The sequence below is a fragment of the Plectropomus leopardus genome, chromosome 8 (assembly GCF_008729295.1).
Source record: "Plectropomus leopardus isolate mb chromosome 8, YSFRI_Pleo_2.0, whole genome shotgun sequence".
Lineage (NCBI taxonomy): Eukaryota > Metazoa > Chordata > Actinopteri > Perciformes > Serranidae > Plectropomus > Plectropomus leopardus.
In genome coordinates this window covers 6,952,525-6,979,513 of record NC_056470.1, presented here as the reverse complement: position 1 = coordinate 6,979,513, position 26,989 = coordinate 6,952,525, and the positions used below count along the sequence as shown (strand labels likewise).

General features: G+C 40.3%; 1 protein-coding gene across 1 annotated transcript in view; it reads right to left on the bottom strand.

Annotated features, from left to right (window-relative positions):
• Positions 1-26,989, bottom strand: part of LOC121946885 (plexin-A1-like) — a 321,677-nt gene that overhangs the window by 271,297 nt on the left and 23,391 nt on the right. The window contains exon 2 of the mRNA XM_042491694.1: positions 2,798-4,197. Within this exon, the coding sequence (XP_042347628.1) occupies positions 2,798-3,976 (1,179 nt within the window). The 5' untranslated portion in view covers positions 3,977-4,197. The remainder of the gene's footprint in view (positions 1-2,797; positions 4,198-26,989) is intronic.

The following is a 26,989-nucleotide window of genomic DNA, read 5'->3' as shown; positions in this document are numbered from 1 at the left end:
CAAAAATTTGTCTGACTTGCCACTTGTCCTCACAACGTCCCTTCCTTCTTTTCCTTCTCCTTTTCCTTTCATCTTCAATACTTCCCTCCATCCACATCTTCCCTTTCTCCCCTCTCCTCCTATAACGAACCAATCATGTTTTCTCTCCGCCCCCCCCTCCTTCACTAGCATCTTCTGTTCCCTCCACATTGTATTTTCAGATCACATCTCGGCTCTGGCTTTACACACTAAGTCACTCTACACCTCATCACTCAGTGGAAAGTCAGGGAGATGGTAGAGAGAGATGGTGGAAGAGCAAAGGCTTGAGAAAGAGGGACACAGAGGGAATAAACTGAAGCAAAAGGCGCAAGAATGTAAAAAATGAGAGGAGGTTAAAGGTGACAAATTAAAGGCAAAGAAAAGAGGTCATGGAGAGGAGTTTGTGGAGGGAAACGGAGAGACGCAAAGCAAGTAAATGGCAGATAAAAGAAGGAGCGGAAGGAGAATGAGGTTAGCAAAATGAAAGAAATCTTTATGCAAAGAATGGGGCCGGAGTGAAAGAGAAGATGGGATAGCTGAGAGAGAAAGAGGCGATGGAGACAGGGAGGTGGAGAGCAGTCCAGAGATTTATGGCAGGTTGTTATGGAGCACCGACTGAATAACAGAAGGTGAGACCAGGTGAATTATTCATGAGGATACAGGGCCACGCGTTCGTGTGTGTGTGTGTGTGTGTGTGTGTGACATGTGGGTGACACACACACACTTACACAATGTCTCTCAGGCACCCTTAGGCCAGTTCATCTATGAGGGAAAGGAAAGACAAGCCACCCACAACCTGTGGACAGTCTGAATTATTCCAAAAACAAAATAGACAGGAGCTGGGAGACAGCTGCCCTGTCCTCAGGCTGAATTAGGGTCTCGTTCAGCCGCGGAGACGTTTTAATAAAATTATATGAAATTATGATGGGAAAATACAATTTCACCCCTCAGTTTTGCCAGTATGATTGGTAAGACATTTCCGCCTGCACTACTTGACAATCACAAGTCAGTGTGTTTAGTTTTCCATCTGGTAAGGTTCATGAACTCACATCATTAGACAGTGTGTGTAAGGATCAGCAAAGACTACCGATGAGCTCTGTATTCTTTTATCAGCTTTCATGGAGCCAAAACATTTTCTAATCCCAAAGAAAACATACGCACCTATACTGCAGGCAGACTGCATAAATGTCACTAAGCATAAATTAAGTTTCTCTCTGGCCCTATTTACACCATGTATTAACATGCATTTAGGGTAATCGGAACACAAGTGGACAGCTCTGAGTGCAGTTGTAAATGCGCCCAATGCACTCTGAATGTATTTTGAGATTCAATCACTTACACCTCATTTGGAGGTGGTCCGGGCTGAATATGACCACATTTATTCTGCAGTGTAAATGCTAATGTATCCTGGGCCTCACTGAAGGACTGCCTACCTACTGTTTCCTCCTGGGCAAGCAAACAGTAAGTAACACGTCTGCTCAGTTAGTACAAGCTAACACAGCAGCAGCTTTGGTTCCAGCATGCTCACTCTGACACTGAAACAGCTTCACTCTCTTGCTAAACCTGTCAATAACCACGAGGCAATGTTAGCCAACTCAAGAGAGAGGGAAAGAGAGAGACAGAGAGCACAACTTTTGGGTTGAGACACGACGACGTGAGGCAACACAGCAGGGCGATCCTGTCACAGCTTCTTCTCTGATGTTGGTTTGGTGTGTCTAGGCCTTAATGCTGTAAGTGTAAGCTGCATTTGGTTTTGCAAACAAAATGATTGAAGTGTTTATTTGCAAAAAGAGCGGGAAGGTGAGATCCTATCAAAAGACACTTGTGGAGTCCTATTCTAATGCAAGGTGTGAAGATATAGAGTTGTTCACTTGTGATCCGATCACCTAAGATGTATGTTGATATCTTGTGTAAACAGGCCTTCACTTAAGGAGATTGTGGTTGAAATCTGCTCACGTTCTTCCATAGTGCTATAGTGCTGGACTGGAAAAGCCATAAGCGAGCTTTTACTCCGTGTGGCACCAACTGTGCAATCACACCTGCACGTTGGTTGCTTTGGCCCAAAACAATCAAATGGAAAATATAACTTTGTTGCGTTTAGGAAATTTTCATACTTTCCACTCACAGGTTAAGCAGGGAATTTATGCACAAGCAGCTTGTTGTAGTGACCTGCCATCCTGCCAGGGTGGAGATTTTGTCTTTGGTGGTGAGTGTGGGGGCAAAATGTATTCGATTTCTAGAAATTTCAGTTAAACATAAGAGTAATGTTAAAGCCCCCCCCCCCCCAAAAAAATCACCTTTCAGGGTTTTGTTTGGCTTTGATTCTGTCTGTTCTCACTACTGAGAAATTGTCCAGCAGTTCTCAAAGAACACACAGTTATCTACATTTTTAGGCTTCACAGTGCAATTATTTTAAGCCACCCAACAGCGAATTTCCCACCTACATAGACAAACAAACTGAACTGACGGAGTAAATGCTTCACAGCTGGACAGCAACTCTCCAGACATGCCTAATATGAACACACCCAAAACCCATGACCACTAAAATGCTTTTGGCGAGGTTCAAGGTAAAGACAAGCTGTCCAACCCAACCTTATTCCAGGAACTATGAACTGTAGTTGAAACTTTAAGTGATGTGAAATAGCCCATTCTGTCTTTTCAATTTGAAACAAACACATGCACACATAACCACAAATCAAAACAACAAGGAATAACATCATTTTTATGATAACTAATGATCACAAAAACACATTTGGGAGCTACTGCGTCAAACACTCACCGAGTTGATGCAGGCCAGCTCCTTGTTGAGCAGCCAGGGCAGGGAGAGTTTCCCCTCTCCTCTGTAGCACGACTGAATCCTGTCTTTAATCTTCTCCTTTATCCGCCTCATTGTGAAAAGACACAAAGCCGACTCCTTGGGCGGCTTGGCTCTGTTCTTCTGACCCTGGGCGAATACAGTAAACAGAACCTCCTCGTGCTCTTGAATACCAAGTGAGCGTGCCAAACGGGTCCCTGGCCGGGCCAAATAAGCATCCTGAACCAAGCGGTACTCCACTCCGTCCTTTGTGCAGCCAATTGGGAACTCAACATAAGAGTAGAATTTAGGATCATCGACACACAGGCGGACAATTTTAGAGGTAAAGAATTGTTCGCTGCTCGCATCAGGTGAGGTGAGCTGGGTGTCCAGCTGTAAGGTAAGATAATACACGAACTGCTCGCTATTGAAGCCGTAGATGTAGTAGATGTCGAACGCTGGGAACTTGGAAAGCGTGTCCGAGGGAATCTTCAGCTGCGAGGAGACAAACTCATCCTGGTAAACAAAGCTGAACATGTCAGCGTTCTCCTCATTGGACATTAACTTGCGGCTCGACAGGGTTGGGAAGTACTCTGATTTCCCATCAATTGGTGTGCCGACAAAAAGTTTCCCGCCTCCGCCAAAAAGATCCGGGGAGATCACGACACCTGACATGGTGCCTGCCTCAGCAACACTGGATAGATAATGCTCTTTACGGTGGTGGGGCTCGCCGAGCTTGAACAAATCATCCAGACGCAGGAACTGGCATATTCCCTGGGAAGTACTCCCACAGGCAATTAACCGGTTGTGGGCAGCATCAAGTAGCAGGAGTTTATTGACGTTAGACGTTTGCACCAGCTCATGGGGGCAGGACTGGACACCGGGCGGAGGGTAACAGCGAGGGTTGTCTGTGACTGGGCCGGTAACGTGGCTGCGTAGCTTGGTAAGGTTGCCAGACAGTTTATAGATCCAGTTGACAGCACCCAGGTAGACCTCGCCCGTTTTGTTGTGGACCACCAAATGTGTGAGACCTCCTTCTGGTGGAAAGAAGGAGAGGAGGGAGGAGGGGGAGGAGGAAGGAGTGGAGGTGGAGGGCATGGGCAGGGAGAGGAGAAGGAAGAGGATGGGGAGGATGGGAAGAGGTGGGTTGAGGTGGGAGGACATGGTGGTGAGGGGAGGGGAGGTGCGAGCGAGTGGGTGTTGGTGTGTATTTTCGAGAGTTTAATCCTCTACAGGGTCAGTTAGTGCCTCTTAGGACTGCAGGGTATGATGATTCAGAAGAAGAGTTTCCTAGTAATCGACTTCCTCTTTCTTATTTTCCTCTTTTCTCCACTGTTGTTTTTATAACCTCATCCCCTGATCCTCGGCCTCGTCTGCCACCAGCCCTGAAAAAGAGAAACAAAGCAAAATCTTAGCAAACACAGATGTCAATACATTTTGTGGACCTGTGTTTTACACTTCCAGAGATCTGACAAAAAGGATTCATTTGTTTGTATCAAAATGACAAGGAGATAAATATTCGCCCACGGACTCAGACTTAAGGGCCTCTATGCTGAAGTCAAAACAAAAAAACAAAAAAAACAAATGAGGGCACTATCGGCTTTGTTTTATTGACTTCTCGACTTCTTGGCTCGCACCACTCTGTAGAGTGCATCTTTTAAAAGAAGACAGGGCCAAACATTGCTCTTCTGTGTATTGATTGTCTGGAGGTATTAAAGGATCCAGCAGACAACGTGTGCATACACGCACAAAAATACATACACACAAAAAAATCAACATTTGACACGAGTACATGCAAGTAAGAAATCATGTAGATGTTCTTTCAAACAGTGTGTACACAGAACACACTTTTAAAAGGAGACTTACATCGACCTGCAAAATCACTGACAGAGTGAGCCACTGATGTGCAGCATCGTGATCGCAGGTAAAGATCCATAAATTACAAGAAGTGCTGCAGGGAGACTCCTATAGTATATTTACAACAAAGAATACAAATACAAGCATTCTGCTTCTAAAAAGGAAAAAGGAGAGAACTCGTCCAACACGATAAAACAGGAGAGACAGTGAAAGGCGGAGAGACGTGAAAGCTATTTGGCTTCCTACCAGACTCATATAAAGGAGGTTGAGATGGTGGTAAAGATTGCGCTAAGTGAAAGTTATGGGAAAAAAGTGAGAAAGAAATCTAGACCATCCATCCATTTTCCATCTACCCATTTCCTATATCCACTTTTCGACAACATTCTGGGTCACCAGATGCAGGGGCTTATCCCAGAATGCACTGGGGAGTCAGGTGAAATCTTGGGAGTTCTAGCACAAAAGCAACATGGCTGCTCCAAATGCTTAATCATCGAGACCACTGTTGCTATCACCGTGTGATGAAGATGGTGGATGTTACTGAAAGTTTTAACTTGACTGAGACTGAGACATGCCATCTAAAAAGCACTCTAGATGTGGGAGAAACACTTTGTCCAAAATTATGCCAAGGCAGAGTTGGATTCCCTCTCACTTCATTTTGGGCAGAGGGAATACAAGTCTACTTTTGACAAAATTTTGGACACATAATAACACAAAATTGGCATTATTTGATAATGTTAGGGAACTGTCTTCTAACCAGCAGAGACAGATAATTGTGTAAACCTGTTCACTATCCTCAGCTGTGCCTTAACTTTACTGTCGGGTCAAACCAAATATGATATATTTTAGTAATTAAGTCTTCACTCATTTTCACTGTAAGCAAGGAATGTACACTATAACGGGTAGCGCGGAAAATGAAATTCATTTAACTCTACGCAAATGCTTGTGGTGTTTGCCTCATGAGAGCTGAACCATTGGCTAAAGATAGAGAGCAATGGCAAAATGATAACAATAATAAAGTTGTGGATTAAAATCCTGGTTGTGGAAGAAAAATAGCAGCAATCCAAGTAAAAGGTTATTTTATTTGACAAAACTGATCCGACACTATTAATTAGCAAACACAGAAACATCTACTTTAGCCCTAATGGGGAGAGATGAAAGGAGCAGTTATGCGCTTGAATTAATAGCCAAGGGAAGGCATGGAGACAGAAAATTTCTTGTGTGTTAAAGCAGCCCATCTGATTGAACATGTTGATCACAACATGTTCCGCATACAGCCGAATTTTTGGAGGGACTTGGCATTGTTAGCTGCAACCAAAAAAAGGGAAGCTTTTTCTTTTCTGTGTAAATTTTGGTTTGGCTCAGCTAGGGATTCCTAAAGCTAGATACCACGGCAGAGCAACCCAATCTGCAGAAGAAAATGTTAGCTTTGTTCATTCTGCAACCAACAAATATGTTACGTTTGTACATTTCATATGAATCATATCCACATTTTTAAAGTTACACAGTATATGAATTGACTGTTATCTGGGGTGGAGGGAATAATGAATGGCATGTCACCTGCCTGCCAAGCTGCAGCTGCTTTTTGGGCACCAAAAAATGGTGTGTTTTAATGACCTGTGGCTGCTCATCTAGCTGGGATGATGCCACCAAAACTGTTTTTTTATTTTTTTTTAACATGATCTTTTCCTCACAATAACTAAGTGGTTTTTGTGCCTCAACCTAACTACATGTTAACCACAGCATTGTTAAAATGGAAGGCAATGGAGAGTTACAAAGTATACACTATAGCAATATACCTGTGGTTTGCAAAAACATATGTGGCGATTGGTTTGGTTTCAACTACAACATCAAAGTACAAACATATTTGTAAAATTCTTTACAAAATGATAGACAGTTCCAAGATGTACCACTTTTAAAAAACACGAAGGAGTTAAAAGACAAAAGAGAAAAACATTCTTGGTGTTTGCATCTAGTGGGTTGTTTTCATTGAATGAACAGGCACCATCTTGGGACATTGGTATCCAGTTCTTGCAATACATCCATAGAATCAGCCTTGAAAAGAAGGCATTACTGATGTCAAACAATTATCCATCATCAGCACAGAAACAAAATTGTGGTTCAAAGTTCTACCATCATCAGGAACTGTTTTAAATCAACCAATAACCCATCACTGCCCAAGCTTCTTTTCATTACTTCACTGGTTTATGCTCAGCTAAATAAAGAGCACAAGGCGATGGCTTGTTTCATAATGGAGTTTGGTCAGCAAACTATTCTCGTCTCTTATTTCTGCCGCTGTTTCTCATTCCTCCCTTTCATTACATTCCTCTCTCTCCCTCTCTCTCTCTCAGACACTTCACTCCCAGTCAATAGTGTCTTTCATCTCCAGCCTGGCCATGATTACAGTGGCCCAGATGACGATGCTGTTGCCTGTCCCATCAGGACAATACAGCCACTGTTAGCATCTTAGACACACATACACAAGCACAAAATGTGAACATACAACACACACATACAGTATGAGGTCCACAGGATTTTTAACCCACTCGCTACTGACTTCTCTGCATCTCCACAAACAAACTCACGGACATTAAACAGGCCTGCCCACACACACACTCGTGCACCACCCATACGCAGCAGATCAACACAAGAATGCACACTCTTGAGAAGACAAGAGAAGAGGGAATTTATGCTACATGACATGCTAAGATGGCTATTTTTGCAGCATTTTCATCTCACCTTCTCTGATGTGTTTTACAAATTCTATAAATAAGTCAAAACCAAGCATGGACTCAGTGGCCATATAGCTTTAGTAGCCAGTGGAGCTGAGAGCTGATGTTGTCAGGTGCTGTTTGACTAAACTAGGACAAAGAGATGAGAGGAAAGAGGAAGTGGAAAAACAAGCCTATGATTTAAAAGTTTTTGATTTAATGTCTGAATTTGATCAAAAGAAAAGAAAGTGGTTGAGGTTATAGTTGAGGAGTTGGAAAAGTTATTGTGGACAGAAAAAAAACTACTAGAATTACTGCCCTGCAATTGTATGCCTCCGCAAACCAGTCAAGGTGAACATAGAGTTTTCATCCATATCTGTGAAAACTTGGATGCTTCACACACATCTTAAGCCCGGCAGCACATAAGATTGATACAATCAGCACAGTCTGAAGGTGGGCACCCAAGATTAGAGTCACCAATTCAGTATCAGACCAAATGTCTTCCCTTCTTTTCCTGATGTATGACACTGAAAAATAACCAGAGAACTGTTTCTGCAGAACATTACAGTGTCACAGTGAAGTAGACTTTTGACCTCTTGGATATAAAATGTCATCACCTCATAATTTTATCCAAGTAGACATTTGTGTAAAATTTTGTCATAATCAAATATGAGTTCTTGAGTTATGGCTAAAAACATGTTTTGTAAGGTCACGGTTACCCTGACCTTTGAGCAAAGTCTAATCAGTTCATTCTTGAGTCCAAGTAGACTTTTGTGCCAAATTTGAGGAAATTCCCTCACAGCCTTCTTGAAATATTGCATTAACAATAGTGAGAAGGATGCAAGGTCACAGTGACCTTGATCTTTGACCCAAATCTGATAAATTCACTGTGAGTGCAAGTGGATGTTTGTGCCAAACTGCAAGACATTCGTCAAACATGTTAGAGATATCACTTTAATAAGAATGAGACAGATCAGGTCACCATGGCCTTGACTTTTAACCTTTCACCACCTAATTCTGATCAGCTCATTCTTTAAACATTTGTGTCAAATTTAAAGAAATGCCCTCAAGATATGCTTGTGATATCACGTTCACGAGAGTGGGACAGATGGACCAAAAAACACACTGCCTGCGGCCACAGCTATCACCAGCGTAGAGGGATAAAAATGGGACAGAATACTCAAGTGAGGAACAAGCTTTCCTCCTGCATTATTGCAAAGTCCTAATCCAAACAGTCCAACAATTAATTTAATTTTTTATAGTGCGCATTCATTCATTCATTACAGTGCACAGATTGATTTAATTGTGTGGTTATTTAGTTATTTATGTTTTTACCAAGAGAACCTTGAATTACCAGTCCTTCACTTCTGCATGTATCTGTGCGTGTGTGTGTGTGTGTGTGTGTGTGTGTGTGTGTGTGGTGTGTGTGTGTGTGTGTGTGTGTGTGGGTGTCAGGGCCATCCTGAAGCCCACCTGCCACATCAGATGAAGCCGTAGAGGCGTTCAGGTCTGTCCCACACTGATTTATTGCTGTTGGCACATCGATTGCACACACACAGCCGCAGACCTTGGCCAAACACTTAGGCAAATTTATACACACCGCTTCTTTAGCATGGGGCTCACATCCATGCCCCACTCTGTGTGTATGTGTAGGTGTGTGTGCATCTTGCATCTATTTGATCTTATTTACTACTAAAACACACACAGGCACATGTCCAAACACGTCAGCCTATACATAAAAACTCCATGTACACAAAGTATATATAATAGTAGCTCAGCTGTACAAACCTCAGCTAAACATTTAAATTAATGCCTTTTCTATTTTTAACACATTTCTTCAGGATAAAGTGCAGCAGAGGGAGAAAATGTTTGGGACACAAGGTGGAATTGGACCACTTGGTAACTTCACCTGCATTTTTGACCCTGTTGATAAAAGCAAGTGAACCTAGACAATTGCTTTTCTACAAATAATCAGCAGCCACAGCTTCGACCGCTGATGGCTCTGAGTCTTGGGCTTTGTAAAAGCGCTCAGGATTTACACCAAATACTATTCAAGCTATTTTACACCCTGTGCTGAAAGTTCAAGTCATTTGAACTTCAACCTTGTTTGCCTCTGACCTCTCAAACCGTGAGCAGTCACTTTACAACTCCATGTTTAAAAAAGAAGCCTATACTTGGAGAAATAATCTAATTTAAAAAACAAATGTGTATTGGCTTTTCTGCAGCCTTGAGCTGCGTTCTCAGGACTGAGTCTGCATCCAGCCCAACACTGACCACCTCTCAGACTGCCGATCCTGTGAGCCCCTTGGGCTCTACATATCATCAGCAGTGTGAGCTGTGTTGACTGCAAGGTGGGGAACAAAGCATAGTAGTGATTTACGTCTAGTTCCAAAGCGCTTTGTCAGTTAATCAGTTTTGTGATAATTGAGTTGTTTCAGTAATTCATGCCAAAGGCCAGGGAAACGGTGTATATAATGCAGCAACAGGATCAAAGATGCCATGTGCATTTTTTTTTAAATCACCTCTGAAATATCTTCATTTTTAGCCTAAACTCACAACTGTCAATAAGTCTGGAACCTCTCTGCTCATTTTCAACTTTCAGGAGGCCTTATTAACGGGCGCAGACTAAAACGCCTCTGGATGCAATTGAATTGACTTTGCACAACCAATCTGAGCAGAAACGTGGCCTACAACCAATCAAAGCATCAAAACATGTGATGTGCTCATGAAATATCTCATAGAGCTTTTATATGTACACATGATCTCTCCAAATTGTTGAGTTCTTAAATTTCACAAAAAAGATTAAATAAATCTGAACAGAAAGGGAAATTGAACTGTTTGTATTTATGTATGTTCTGTACCATAAAATTCTGTCCAGGAAAATAAAGAATTTCAAAAAAAAAAAGAAAAAACGTGATGTGGCGCTAGGCGACACATGCTAGTTGAGGCAGGCAGTGCTTGGTCCCTTTTCAATTCCTTTATATGCAGTAAAAATAGCTGTAGCAAGCTTTCTCAAATTACAAACAGTACACTTTGCTGAGTTAAAAAAAAAAAATAAAACATTTGAGACAAGAAATGGGCAATGCAGTAACAGAATCCTGATTCAAATCTGATCAGTGCTTCCTATTTTGGCAGTTTGACTGAAGTTTGGTGAACCTGGTGTGTAGGAAAGAACGCAGTAGATTCGATGTAATTACGACCAAACACAGCAGCAAAGTTACTTTTGAAAGGTTTTTCTCTTTCAACTACTTTATCTAACCCATACTAGTTAAAATGGTTGCGGCTGGAAATCTGTCTGAACGGAAGGTGAACCAGATGCATCTACCAGAGTAAATGAAACATGAGCTTGCAGAATTGACTGGTTCCCAGGCTAGTTCATCTTGTCTTTACAAACAACATACACTACTTGAACACTCCCTGAGGAGCTTTTGACCTCTAGTACTGCTATAGTGCAGATTTTCTCTGAAAGGTTCCCTTCTGGGCTTATCTTGTGCACTCGACAAGGATCCCCATGCAGAGATGCGATGCACAGTCCTGCCAATAGTTTTGCATTATTCTGCTGATCTACAGGACATGCCCTAATGAGACAACACAGGCAGAGCAGCAGAGGACTGCCAACAAGTGGATTTGATTTCAACTAAGCTGAATTTAAATACTGTCAAAGAATCCGCTTTGCAAATGATTTATGACCAAAGAAATGCACACAACACATTTGTTAGGCCTCAAGGATACACACAATGCATTTTGGTGAGTAATATTGAATGTAAACATAACTTATTTACAAGAAAACCCCACAGGGCAGCCATTGTTTCTATTAAATATAGCTAAGATTAAAACATATTATGAAATGTTGTTGTGCCGGGAATAGAAGGATGCTATTTAATGATTCTAAAATTTGAAAAAAAAGAAAGAAAAAAGACTGAAGTGTTAGTCTTGACAATACATAAAATCAGAAAAGTTCCATTGGAGGTCTGAAAAAGGAATTTACTCTGACACTTTAGTATTTGCTTAAATGCAACAAAACAGACATCTGAAAGTACACATGCATAATTTCATCTGATCAATTCACTTTTTTTTACTCTCGAGGCGCCTTGCAACAGATGGTAGCAAAGTTACAGTCACTGCGTGGGTCACATGAGGACAGTGGAGAAGGAGACATGAGAACGGGGGCAGGAGGCGGACACACTCTTGAACGTGAGGAGATTTCTATTTGGAATCCATTTTTCCAAAAGGCGTAGTATTGACAAGTGCTAATACCGCAGACTGTAGTCGACTCACAGCCTCCTTTGAGGGTTTTTTAACAGATAGAAATACGACAAGACAAGGAGGAAAGGGGGAGGATGAAGAACTTGATTGAACTGAAAGGAACCAAAAAAAGTTGGACAAACTGCAAAAAATATCCTGTGTGAAAAAAGATCTCAAAATCTAATTTGTATTTAACCATGCATCAGCCAGTAAAGTGAAACAGGTTACTAATTAGTACCAAATTAGTTTGAACTTTGGCACAAGCGTCATTTTTCTGATACTTAGAGAGATTATCAGTGTGAACCTGCTTTGTGACACTGTCAAATCTTTGTAAAGCTGTCCAATTGCAAGAAAAAAAAAAAGTGCTGTCACTGTACATTTTTGCACTTGTATGTTTCACAAGTACCATATCAACATTTCTAAAATGATGCAGCATATGCGCTGCTTTATCATCGGGGGGTGGATGGGACGGTGGATGGCTCAACACCTAAGTGAGACGCCTGCCAGCTGCAGACCACTGTTCAAGACCAACACACAACAGAAATAGTTGTTAAGCAAGTCATGACTAAACAAATGGGGTTGATTTATAGCAACTCATCTCTGTGTTTCTACCAGGTATCGTGCCAAGAAAAGAAAATGTTTATTACTGAGACACTTGTGCTTTTTCAGTGGAGATTCTGCCATCAAAAGAGTGCAATTTAAACAGTATTTCACATATATGCATTTATTTGCGGCCAACCACGATTAAAACATCTGCCGCCATGTATTTTATGATCTTTTAACTGTAAGCACCCAAAAATAAACATAGTTTAAGAATACCTACTTCATAAAAGCATGTAGATGTAACATTTCCATGGTTTGCAGAAACACACAAGGCCAACATTTATTTTGTCAATCAGGTTGCAAAAAGACTTAATAAAGGCTTTCATGTGATGTAACAGGCATTTTAAATCTCATCAAGTCTGAGCAATTGGACATGATGAAGCCATTTGTAACTGAGATGCAACTGCAATGCTTCTAGATTAAAGCAAAAATGAATGACTTTTTGGTCAACTGGAATGAAATTTAATGAGTGTAGACTTGACTTAAGAAGACTGTTCACCCTCACCAATGTGTATATATTTAATACATTGTTTCACTCAGTATTTCTGCAAATTAAGACAGACTGCTGTGGCAGACAAAGCACTAACAGACTCTTCATGTTAATTCCTTCCGTTTGTGAGGTGAATTTAAACCCATAACAGGTTTCAACTGGCACCGGATGATGTCTTTTAATTGCATTTTGTCATGTTCTATCTTTTATGCAAAAATAATTGGACGACACTGATGACAATATGCCACATCGTCTAAATTAATTGGACCCCATGCTTCTACTTGTGTGTGAATTGAATAAAATAAATAAGTGTTTTGTGTGAGGCTGAAGGAAGAAAGAAAAGGTGGGCTGGATTGTGTGTTTGTGTTTGTGTGTGTGTGTATGCAATTGTGGGCTGCTGCACCATGCAGTGGGTACACACTGGCTCATTTACAGTCGCACTCCACGACTGACACACAGACAGCTGCACGCAAGCAAGCATGCGCGTGAACGAACACACACAACACACACACACACACACACACACACACACACACACACACACGCTGCTCAGTTATATGGCAATTATTCAATATTAAATAATTCCTTGTGGATAAACACACGCTGACACACAAACACACACACATTTTTTTTCCCCAACAACAATAGGGATTAGCAAGACAAGGCAGACGATACAATAACCGTTTCATTCAGTAAGAATATTCGAACACACATATGCAGAAAACAGATGCCTCCATACTGTAGGGACACACATGCATGCAAACACATGCACGCATACATTTGTAAAACACTTACACAAAACCACCCAGACACACATCCATATGCATGGAAACACAAATACAGCAAACATGTAAACATGTGCATATGCACCCACAGATACATTCAAGCACACTTAACTTCCAAAGCTGACAGGTGCAGCTCAGCCATCGCTCATTCAGACAGAGCAGTACAAATCTACACTGAACAGAGCTGAGTAGTTGAGCCTTAATCATTCTTAATCTGACTGAGTCTCCTCTACAATACACTCACCCTGTCTCCCAGCTCTCCACAGTGGAGGGATTTAAGGATTTTTCAGATAAAGTATAAAAAACCCTGACAAGTGTAGTATGCTTGTTTTTGCACCTTGTAATGGACAAATAACATGAGGTTTCATTTCGTTTTTTGTTGAATTTGATGGCTTTTTTTTAATCAGCCTCTCCTGTGTGTGAATTGGTATTCTCACTGGGCCAGTCACATTCCCATTAAGGGAAGCACTTGATGTTAATTTTGTATATGTAGGTGGAGAGGGCGATAATAATTGTAGCAGTGGAGTGAGAGTTTCCCCAATCAGGCAAGACGTGAGTCATGTCTCTTACTCAAAACAGCAAGCAAGGCTGCAATTCCAAATAGCTCTGCGTACGTATGCGAGTCAACCCAAAGTCCATTCATTCTTATGGGAACCTCTGTGAACTCCAATGTGTTTGCAGAACTCCTCCTTATGTTTTTTTTTGTTTGTTTGTTTTCTTTTTTTTCTTCTCCATTCCAGAATTTGCCTAATATATTTCAAAAAAAGATCTTATGTGGCAGATTTTGGATGAATCTCATGCACTGTAATATACAGGATTTTATCATAAAAAATTAAATAGCTAAATGGCTATTCGATTCAATTCAGCACCTCTCTTTTTTTAAGTGAAAAGTTAGCATTTAGCTGTAACATACAGAGTGCATGTCGGTTCATATGTCTTTCATTAAAATATTTTTCACAAAAGTGGTTTCACTCATTACTTATTTGTAACGTTGCTAATGCTCTATGCACATATTCCATAAGACTTAACGGCAGAAAACACAGATTTGAAAAGAGATGCATTTCTGCAATGTACACTGGGAGGCGCAGTCAATTTACCTACTGCAATACGGATACAAAAAAACTTTGTAGAATCCAGGCATAAGATCCATAAAAATAACTGAATACAAGCGTTTAAGGTGGGACCCTGTTCAGTCTTATGGAAGTTGGGCTGTGGCTCATGAGACCTTAAAATTACCTTGATCTTCTGCATTTTTGGGTCCACAGAGCAGGAGCACAACTCACTTTCAAGAGCCAAACATCTGACTTTGGTTTAGTGCTCCCCTACAGTTAATGGGGATGGAATGATTTTATTGTGCAGCTCTTCTAGACCTTCGAAACGTTATTACACTGAATGGATCAAATCCCTATGATGAAACAGGTCATTTTAAGAGGGTTTGAGAATCAAAAAATGTATCCACTGATATACAGACATCTGTAGCACTATGTACATATATGGGGGAAGTCTTTTTAACATCCTGTGAAAAATCAGGAAGTTTTAATTCCATTTTTTGGCCACTATGAAAATTGGCTTCAAATCCCAACGCACTTTCTGGTGGCCTAGGCATGAGAGCAACCTGTCGCCTCTCTTTGCCTTCATTCAGTTCATATTGCCATTTCAGTGGAATACTTTTCAAAAATTGCAAAAAGTGGCAACTATGATCAGTACAAAGTATATGAATTGACATGATTTTCATTAGGGATGAAAAAATGTTTGTATCAATAGTCCTGTTTTTGTATCTCTGTTTAACTATCTGTCATGTCACATACCAGAAGAGTGCAAAAGTACTCCAATCTACTCCACCACAACAAAATATAATTCACATTTGGTCAGAGTTGTTCAAAAGTTTATGGTTTTGTTTGGATTCTTTATCTGCAGAAATGTCAACAGCAACTTTTGTCCATGGATGATATGAGTGTGCCCCCATCTCGTTGTTGCTACAAATATTTAGCTCCATCAAACTGGTGCCTGATGAGTGAGTGGTGCTTTCCCACACCTTTTCTGATATTTTCTCTTCTGAGTAAAAGAGCAGAGGGTAGAGGCAAAGCAGCTATTCAAACTACTCTCACACAAGTAGGAACAAACAAAAACAACAACAAATGCTCAAATTAGGGGTGGGAACTTCAAGTTGGCCCCGGCTGGATCACTGAGGACTGTATAAACCTATTTTTACATTGCACTTCTCTGGTGTAGCTCATTGCTGGCAGGTATAGATAAGTGGCTGGTGTTCAACTCGTGTATCAGAGGAAGCACGTCTGCTTACTGCAAACCTGGGACAACAGGGAAGTTAGCTGTGAGTGCGGTAGCGTAAAAGGATCATTCCAAACTGGGTGAGATGAAGGGGGAGACACAATCCTCCCACGCCTCCTCAGAAAGAGAAAAGTGTTAATCTGAGTCATCAATTTTCTAAAATCTCTCCAATAATGTAATGGATTCCCCAAATTTTTTCTGATCTAGCCCCTAAGAGTACAAGAATAGTTCAGCATTTTAAGAAATATGCATATTCACCTTCTTGCCTAAAGTTAGACAAGAAGATTGATACCACACAATGTATTGTAAACATAAAGCAAAAGCTGGAAATCAGTTACAATAGCTTAGCATAAAGACTGAAGACATATGTAATTCCAGAGAAATCTAGATCTTCTGCCAAGGTCATCATGTACCAATGACCTTGGATTGGTAGTCTGACCAATCTGCAAACCCAAAGCATTAATATTTGACAACCTTGGAATAAGACTCAGACCGTTTCTCCAGAATCACAAACTACACCTTTAAATTGACTTTTAACACTGTCTGAACAGATGACACATGTTGTCCCTTTTACTGTGGGGACAGTCTCCGTAATACAAATACACAAACCTTTTCTGTCAGCACATGGACATGCAGACACACACTAATTGTCCAATAAGGATGAAAATGTGTTAACAGATGCTGTGTGCTGGTAGGAATGTGTGTGTGAGAGAGACAGAGAGAGAGAGAGAGAGAGAGAGAGAGAGAGAGAGAGAGAGAGATTTGTATGTGCTGACAAACCTTAAAAAAGAGAAATTACTCTGCAGTTGAATCATTCCCATGATGGGTTGAACTCACTGCAATGGAGTGAGTGCGCGTGTGTGTGTGTGTGTGTGTGTGTGGTTGTGTGTGTGTGTGTACGAGTATGTGTATGTAGTCTCCAAAGAGGGGACCCTGCAGCTAAAGCCATTTAGAGGGGCTTTAAGTGCTTGAATAGGCCCAGAAACACAGTTCTTTATCAGGGAATTTGCCGTAGATAATCGAAGCTGGCTCCCAACCGCAGAACGGCAATTTTGCAGTTTAAGAAAATGAGAGAGAGAGAGCAATGGAGGATGGAGAGATGGAGGGAAAGACGAAAACAAATAATAAACTGCACAGGCCATTCATTCCAGGTCTGAGGGAGGAAAAACCTCTGCACTGGTATCTGTGTGTTTGCATGCATACAGAAAAAAGGGCGCCGTACAGGATCACTGACACAAGGACAAAAGAGGAGAGTTCCTACTGTTGCTGATAGGTCTGTGTGGAGACAGATGGGATACTAAGTGCATACTGTAGTTTCATATCTGGAGGCGAGAGGAATATCACCATCTATCTTGGTTGAGAGACTTCACACTCAAGCTGCAATAGAAACCAGTTTTATTGTCACAGCGGTGCTGTAACACCAGCTATAAACTGGGGCTGTTAGTACAAATGTTCAGTCGCCATTAGGAGGGCGGGGACGTAAACACGCTTATTTGGCAACGCAGGCCTGTTCTGCATCAGACTGAGTGGAGCTGGGTTAATGATCAAGCTCTCTTTTAATTAGAATCTACTGAATCACGGTAGTTAAGTTGCACAGAGACAAGAGAGATTTTAAATATACATGAAAAATGATAATGGACACAAAAATCATAAAGAAAATCATGGCGTTAAATCGATCATGAACTGGTTTATACTCGCTCTCACAGATGCACTCATATACCAGTTATACCACTTCTATACTTTATTTCTTCATTTATATGATATGTAATTAGAATTGTAATATGTACTTTTTTATCACTTATTAGAAGCTAGATTAAAAGGGGTACTCCAGTGATTTTGTGTCTCACTTCTATAAAGTTAGGGGACTTTAGAGACGTATTGAAAACAAGAAACTGCCATGCTAGCAGTGCTGTGAGGCTGTACTTAGGCACAGGGGTGATTTGAGCTAAATGCTAAAGTTGTTATAAATTATTCTTGGGGGACGTGAATGTCTGAACCAAATTTCAAGGCATTCCATCCTAAAGGGCAACCATGAGTGTCTGTACAACGTGTTGTGCCAATCCCTCCAGGATTTAAATGCTGAGATATTTTACTAAGCTAGTGAAAATAATCTCCACTGTCATCATTAGGTTTAATCCTCTGGGGACCATGAATATACAGATGTACCAAATTTTGTAGTAACAGTGGACCAAAGTGTTGGACCAACCAAAAGATATCCTGATTTTGAGCTCCTAAACTTGATAATCCTCTAGAGAGCCTATCTGTCCTGTTAATTCCTACATTGTTCAAACCAAGCAGCATCCCCTGAGGCTGAAAAAAAGTCAATGAAAAAGTGCCAAAAACTGCGGTTTCTCAAATGCTAATTATTGTTAATGTAATGCCAGAATAAACATGATTACGGTCTGGTATAAAAAGGGTTTTTGGTCTGTATATCTAATTTCTCCATTCATGACAACTGTACGGGAGTTGAACTTTTATATAACCCACCTGTTTAAATGTTATTAAGGCTAAAAGTTATGCATAATCAAATCGAGTGACAGGTGGGGGTTGTTGGAAAGATAACCCCAGATTTACAGAGTATAGGCGTAGCTGTGGCTGTCGCTATTTCAGTGTTTTAAGTCCATGAAAGTTAATTGTAAGGTGATGGTCACCTGAAAGAGTCTTGCTCAGTGTTTGGTTGTAAAGACGCTTGAGGGAGTCGGCTGTTCAGTTTTTTCCAGTATCTGGATTTTGTTTTCATGACTTTAAGCCTGTTTTTCATTAGTATACTAGATTAGTATCAGTAAGGCTTGCCGTAGCTTTAAATACACCGTGCTAATTAAGCTAGCGGCTAGCATGATGGTAAGCTCAACCATCTCTTTCAAATATGGTTACTTCTGGCTCCAAAACAGGACTCCCCAAACTAATGGGTGAAGTCATGGTGGCTACATCAGTTATTCTATGCAGTCTATGATTAAAGCACACAAGCATTCTATTGCAAAAAATATAAGGCCCTGAAACCAAGGCCCTAAAAACCCTGATGATGTAGGGTAATATTTTCTGAAGGAAAAGCAAAGTTTGTGGAGGCTTTTATTTCCTCCTGTAGGTGTCGGCTGATTGACGGCAAGCAGGGTGTAACATGAAGCAGCGTGGATATAACAACACTCAACGCAGCTCCAATGAAATAAAGATCAAACACAGACTTGAAACAAACCAAACGATGCCTTCGTGTTTACTGTTGTGGATTATCCTGCTCTATGGAAACGCTAATGTAAGTCGACTTTTCTGCTTCGTCAGATCCTTCAGAAGATCCATCACAAGTTTCAAGCTGTCAGTTCTGTACAGGGTTGTTTACTGCAGAATCAAGCACACACAATGGTGTTTCTATTTTTGCTTTTGTTCTCTTTGAAAAAAATCCTAAATTTCAGCCTAATTGACATCTTTCCTGCTTTAAATTTGAAGTCGGCCCTGCAGATTATTCTCCAATGAGCTTTAATTCAACTCTGTAAGCTCTTTAATGTTAGTCATACATTCAGTCTTGCTGAATTCCCAGCACGCATGGTCATTAACTGCTGAGCATTCACAGCTTTTCAGTTCAGTTTCTTTGCCTTACTTCTTTCAAGTGTTTTGGTAAATATGGATATATAGAGAGGTTTTAGCTGATACACTATATCAGTAAATTAGGACAAATATGATTTCCACTTACAAGCTTTCAGAACTCTTATGCAAACACTTAATAATTTTTGTCTATAACTGGCTCACTATGACTTTGAACTTACCCACAGGTGTGGTCATAATGTAATGGTCAATTGAGCGAGCAGGTCCACTTTGCTGTCAATGCTGCTCTGAACACAGTCAGCGTGTTTCAATCACTTAAGGAGGTAATAGGAGGTTAAAATAGCTCCTGCAGCAGATAATCACGATGAAAGCCTTTTGGCTGTGAAGTATGACTACAAGAGTGAAAAATTAACAGCAGCCGTGAGCCAAATGCTGGCAAATTTTGGTAATTGTCTACTTCATCAGCCACTCTGGCAGGTCACCAACCACCATGTGAAGGCCCCTTATAGTTCTAAAAAACCAAGCTGCTTGGTGAATCTGCAAAAATGGTGTGGACAAATGTACCTGCTGTTGGTTTCCTGCAGACTGTGGAAATGTCCCGGTGGTTCTCAGCCACCTCCTTTAAGTACCTTTCCCACTATTGTATGGTTTTCAGCATTTCAAAGTCTGAAACTGTCGACCCCCACTTGAAAAAAATCAAGACAGCTCTGTGTTTTGAAACAATAGTTCCCACGTTGGGAGATGTAAACAAGAATTATAATGTTGCTATGGATTCAGTAAATCACACTGTCGGCTACAGCCTTCATCCCTTGTTTTGTAGTTCACATTGTTGATATTTTTAGCTATTTCACTCCTTTAAAGGTATGCCAAATTAGCTATTAGCTGTTGTTGTTTGAAATGTACTGCTGGATGTACAGACAGCCATCGCTGGTTTGCTCTTACACTGAAGAAAACACATGATGATTCAAGGCAAGTTCTGGGAGGAGTATCTTTTTTCTATGATTTCTAAGCAGATTAATAGACATTTGTTTTGCAGTGAGGTCCAGAAAATGCCATATTTAGGCTAAATATATGTGTGTCATCTATGTGTTCAGATTTGACTGTGTTATTATGACTCAAAGAGTCAAACAGAAGAGGAGCAGAGTTTTTGACAGAAGCAACCAGGCACTAAGGGTTTTTGGGTGTTGGAGCAGCTTCTGGAGCTCCAACTGCTGACTGTTGGTGAACAGGCCAAATTACAATTACCAACTTGCACCTGTCGCTTTCACCTCATGCAGTCTGTTCTTGAGTCTTTGCCTCAAGTCTTTCCCTCCAAAGCTTTGATTCTCTGCCCGAACCCATTCAGGCCAGCCCGTTACTTCTCAAAATTCCTTTGGGTTTGAATTTGGTTGCGATCCTTCTATTTTTTTTATTTGTACACAAATTGGACAGAAACTATGCAGGTTCATGTGAGGTGGAGCCTGCTTTTTTGAGTCAGATCAAAGCTCTATTTTCCTCATAGTACGAAAACCTCTTGTTTACAGAACTTGCAGTTATTATCAATGCAAATGCAGCCACGAAGTCTTTCTGTAAGCTCAAATTCCTTTAAATTAGACTTAAACTCTTGCTCTATGACTAACTATGACCTGTGAGCCAAAAAAAAAAACTTTCCTACAGGTATCAATAAATTATCATATTATTGTCATTATTATAGTCTTTGTAAGAGCAAGGACCCTGTATTACAGCACAGATGTGTTCAAAAGCGACACACTAACACACCCACACATGTAAGGCAGGAAATAGTATGATCTCAACTGGGACCATGTGTCAATAACTTGCTGATAAGTCGGTATACTATTTTATTTCCTGTTTCATGGAGAACCCCTTGATCACATAAGAGCGCTCTCAGACCCACAATCTGAAAAACACAGGGAGGTTATTTGCGGTTAGGTTTATGTATTTATGTACTCTCACTCTCGTTCATGTTGCTATTTGTGCTTCTAATCCTCTCTTCAAAGCCTTTATGTGGTAACTGCTAGATTTCTTTGGCACATCCCACTTTTACTGCATTCTGCTTTTCATCGGATAATATGATCGAATGTTGCTTTTTTTTTTTTTACCCATGCACACATAAAGAAACCTATGTGAGTAACACACACAAGCTCACACACACACACACACATCACATAGGAGATAATGCAACTGCTCATTTGCTGCCTACATTGCAGATGCCAAGCTTACAGAGGAAGAATATCACACTTGATTAAACACTGCCACTTGAATCAGCCGCTCACACACCTACGCAGACCTACACCTACACACACACGCAATCATAAAGACATATGCATACCTTAGGGCAAGAGGAGGCATCCAAACGCACCTTCTCAGCCAAAGCTGCCTTCATGTGCATCAAAGACTAAGGGAGTGTGTGTGTGTGTGTGTGTGTGTGTGTGTGTGTGTGTGTGTGTGTGCACGCTTGCATGTGCGCTTGTGTGTGTGTGTCATCTATTCGTATGTCATCTCTCCTCTGATGTGACCTTTACACACAGATATTTTCTTCCTGCCCTGCCAGCAACACTGCTAACACAATTACACTGGGCTAATGAACAGAAGACCCTGATAAAGTGGTATACACACACACACACACACACACACACACACACACATACGGTTCCTTCTTGCATATCAATCTCCCTGTAAAGGCTACATTTGCATCTTTAATATAAATGAAAGTGCTTATTAAAGTGCACACTGCAGTTTGGATCAGATGGAGGAAGAGCTTGTCTAAATCCGGAGCGTTTAACCCCTCGCACTCCTCCTCTCTTCTAGTAAATCCAACCTTCTTTTTTCTTCTTCAATCTGTCCATAAGGGAAAGACCAGTTAAAAAGTTTTTCTCGTATGACACTTTCATTAAAGGGGACCTTTCGTGCTCATTTTTTGGGGTCATACCTGTATTTTGTGTTTCTGTTAGAACATCTTAATTTGTGCTGGAATGCCTGTTCTCAAACTCTGTCTGAGACACTACGCTTTAGCAACTGTTTCTTTAAGAGACAGGCAGACATCCCCTTCCCAAAACCCTATCCTGCTCTTATTGGTCATTGTTTCCAGGTCTTTTTTTATATCCCATCCTGTCCCTGTATCATCATATAATTTGTGGAATGACTGTAACAGAGTATTGCTGCACATTCTACAGAGAAAAAACACCAAAAGAAGCTTCTGAACCAAGATTTTCCTCATTGGATCTGTTCCAGCAGGAATGTGATCCAAAAATCTGTCATCTGTAGCCAAGAGTACATGTTTCTCTGACATTAGCATGTGTAGCTACATGTAGCAACGTACTTGCAGCCAAGGAATGTCTCTACAGGAAGAAAGCAACACTTTCTATCTTAAATACTAACAATGAAAGCTTCCAAGCCAAAATCGCCACAACCAGAGATGTTATAGCAGGAATATGATCTAAAATCTGGGAGAAAGTATTCCATCAGCAACCAAGATCACATGTTACTCTGATATTAGCATGTTGCTACATGTAGATGTGTAAGCTTCGTAATGTAAACTCTTTCAGTAGGGTGCTTGGAGAAGATGACCACATAAAGAAATCTAATGTCAACTTGTCTTAAAAGGTTTGAAAACAGAGTATTCTGAACAGTCCGTATCCGAAAGTTTTTGCTCATTATTTGAAAACGCTGGACATGTATGATAAAAAAAATAAGGAAAAGCACAGTAGGTCCCCTATCTTCAAATTGCTTCTTTTTGTCAAAAAGCAGTCCAACACCCAAATATTCCATTTGCATTCCAATAAAATGGAGAGAAGCAGTACGTGTTTGCTTTTTTACTTAATAAATGACTGAAACACTTAATTGATTGTCAAAATTGTTTTGTAATTATCTGTTCGAGTGTTTTAGTCATAAGCGCTCTGCCGTAAATGCTGTTATAAGGGCTTTTTGAGTCAATTTTCAGTGTGAAAATGATCCTACAAAATGTACAGCAGTAACTTTTATTTTTTTAGCTATCAAAACTGACATTTAGAAGTGTGTAAAAGTAGTACAATCGTTCCACATCTGAATAGCATTTACAGTTAGTCAAATGATAATGTTGCAAGGAAGGAACGAAATCTCACACAGTGGTTTTCTCAGTGAGACCGAGAAGCTCTCAACCTGAAATGATCCCAGTGTGACATTATGATTAGATTTCACACCAGCATGAATACATTTGTTTCATTAGTAGTTGCACTAATATTTACAAAATGCTCTCAGAGGGCTTTCTTGCAATAATATAAAAGGAAAGCTCTTCACAGGTTGGCTGCCAGGCTTTTTTGCAGGAAGAGGAACTTAAGGATTAATGGGAGGCGACATATGGTAGCTGACACATTAAAGAATACGCATTTCTTTTAAACAGTAAATGGAATTCTGGATACAAATCAATTGCTATACAGTCATGGATACTGCTATTAGGCCAAATGTTTTGTTTGTATCAAAGCAAATAAGAAACATAAGTACTTTTTATTGTAACAGCCACTAAATGCTTAAAATTCTAACTCAAACTAAACTAAATACATGGCATTGAAATATGTTTATTTTGAAAACCATGTCTGACTCTATTTGTTCTGAATTCACTATTTTTTGAATTTAGTATAGTAGTTTAGTTTCAGACTAATCAAATTTGACTGTTCACATTCAGATACAAAAATTCAAGTTGAAAAATCTTAAACCTGAAACTTTTATTTTTTTATCAGCATCTATGTATATAACTTTTCAGTGGTTGTTAATAAAAATCCTAATGTCCCTTACTTGCTGCCTTATGTTTGCTCATTAAGCTCTTCCATGTTGCCTGATTTGGTAGAATGTGGTATGAGGTGTAATTAAAATGCGACTGGTTGATTTGAGGTGCTTCCAGGTTGCACCAACATTAACATCATTCAACTTTCTCACCCTCCCAAATGAAGTTCATTGAATAACTACAACCCAAAGTCTCCCTTTTGCCCCTCTTGAATGAAATACATAATGCTCTGCTTGTGTATGATCAGTGTCCACAGAGAACATTTTTAACCTACCTACACTTCCTGTCATAACATATTCTAATGCATGGGTTGTCAAAGTGGTCATTATAAGCCCTAGGTGTCCCCGAGTGGGGATCCAGGGGCTCTGCAAAAGAATGGAGAGAACCCTCACTATACTATAATTTAATTCTTCTGAAATGTTTCCATTTAGAAAAATGTCCTCTCTCTTCACATATCACTCTCAGCACTTCCATCTTCCCATTTACATTTTGGACAGATACACAATTCACTCCGGTCCCATGTGACACTAAATCAACAACAGACCTCTTTTTCTTATGAGGTCCCCGGGACAAAATCCACCTAAATGGGGGTCTGGAGTCTAATTTGTCTTTACTCAGGGGGCCGTGACACAAAAACATTGAAGTAACTCTGCTCTGATTCCTCTGCTAATCAAATCTGGATCTACATTTTGGACATGAGGTTACAGTCAAAGAGGAAGAGGGCGAAATCTTGAGGCGCTGCACTGGCCTGATTGCGATTGGACGGGATGCTGGGTTTGCTGAGTCTGGTTCTGATTATCACATCTGAGGACTGACAGCATTCCAGTGCTGCTGCAAGGCCACGGCCTCACAGGGGAAAAGATTTACCATTGCGCACGTGTCCCTCTCATGCTATTGTATTTTATTTGACAAAAGACGAACTGATGTTGGTGCGTAGATGATGGTTAATCCCTCAACTAGATGATCCAATCTAGACCCTGACAGTGGCACCCATCAACTTTGTAAAAGTCTTGAGGTGTGCAGCTGAACCTCTACCAGCTCCATGGCTGCTGTTCTGCAGCTGAACCTGACCTCTGACCTCCCTGTGGGCAAGTTAAAAGATAATATCCCAACAAGGACTCATAAAGTACCACAATGGTGTTATTGGGGACAGGCAAACAAATGACAGACACTGAGATGTGGTTCACGAGCAGTTCAAGATCTGGAGGTGAAAATGTGCAAAAGTTGATAATCTATAATCCTCTATATCTACACACAGACCACAGCAAGAACAGTTCTTCTGAACGGGTCAGCCTGAAGCTGGCCTTTGTAAACAAAGTAAGGAATGTCTGTCAGTAAGGTTGCTTTCACACCTTAATTATTAGGTCTGTTAAAACACAATCTGGTGTGTCCACCATGTAGTGCAGTTTGTTTGAGCTGGTCTGAAACTGAAACTCTGCTAGTGCTGATGAACAAATGCTAAGACCCTGAGAATGAGGGTCACTGACCCTGACTAGGTCTGTTTTTGGTCTGAAAGCAAATGAACCAACCACAGGAGTAGTTAGCAAATATGTTGTTTTAGCATGACTTGACAAAAGATTTACTGCTATTGAATCCATCTAATCATAAATTTCTGAGGAAACAATTTCACAAAAAGTTATCAGTGTAAACAATTTATATTTTCATGCAAATCATTTAGTAACCAAGGTTCATATTGGTTCATCAGCAAATAAGTGTAGAGTTTTGATCTGATCATTCAGACAGCAAAATGTCTTTGTTGTCTCTGTTGTCCTTGTATCCTACTTCATGTACTTTAGTACTTCATTAACTCCATCACAAAGTGACATAGAAATCCCACAGTAATCCTTGTATTTCCCTACAAAATGTCTCTTTTTCATCCTGTCTCAACCTGTTAGTTATTACTCACAACATGCTGTAGATGTGCAAAGTAATCAAATGAATAATGATAATAATCGGTTATTTCTTTGTGAGCTCTTTGCAACATAAGAGAGGTACTGCATGACCTGCTGTCAGTCATTGGAATTCATTTGCATCCAATGTCCGTCCATGCACCACTATTGATGAAGGATTATGTACCCAAAAAACTTCCAATCAATCAGCAACCTCAGTCCATACAACTTTGTGTTTGCCTCCTGTTGGCTTGTTTTTGAAATAAAAAGTCATTAGGCACACATCAAATGAACAGAACTGCAGTGCAAAAACACCCTACGACTATTATTGTCTTTATTTAACTAAGTCATCTCTTTCTAGTGCAGATCTGCCTTTCAGATTTATCTAACATCAAATGTTATCTTCATGCTATAATCTGTCTTGTTTCAAGATGTAAAACATACATGTCAAGTATACTTGAAATACATCAAGATAAAAAAGAGCAAAGGAAATAATTGCATTTTCTTACCCTATTGAAGAAAAATGACACCTGGTGTACTAAGTGACTAACTAATGCCTAGTATATATGAAAGAGACTTTGAAAAGACTAAAGTCTGACACTCTCCTGGCATAAAACATTACACCAAACTCAATTCAAGAAATATAACATGTTAACATTTCTTACGTGTCACTAAAAACATATTACTTTAGAAACACAAGATAAAGCAGTGTTTCCCATTAATAACAAAGGCTATGGCGGGCCACTATAGTCTAATTTGTCCCCCGATAGTCTCAATGGAGCGGTAATTAGGAGTGGTATAAAAATATATAAACCGTCAGGTTATTTATAGCACAGTAAAGGCAGAGAGGAGCAGCAGAACGTCAGGCGCATTAAAAGTGAGACTAAACCGTTCACTCTGCTGAGCCTAAAACTGTCTTTCATTTACAAAAATCTGCAAAAATCTTCTCTCATCCATCAATCTGATCAGCTGTGAACATATTAACAGATCAATTATCCACCTCATGAGTGACATT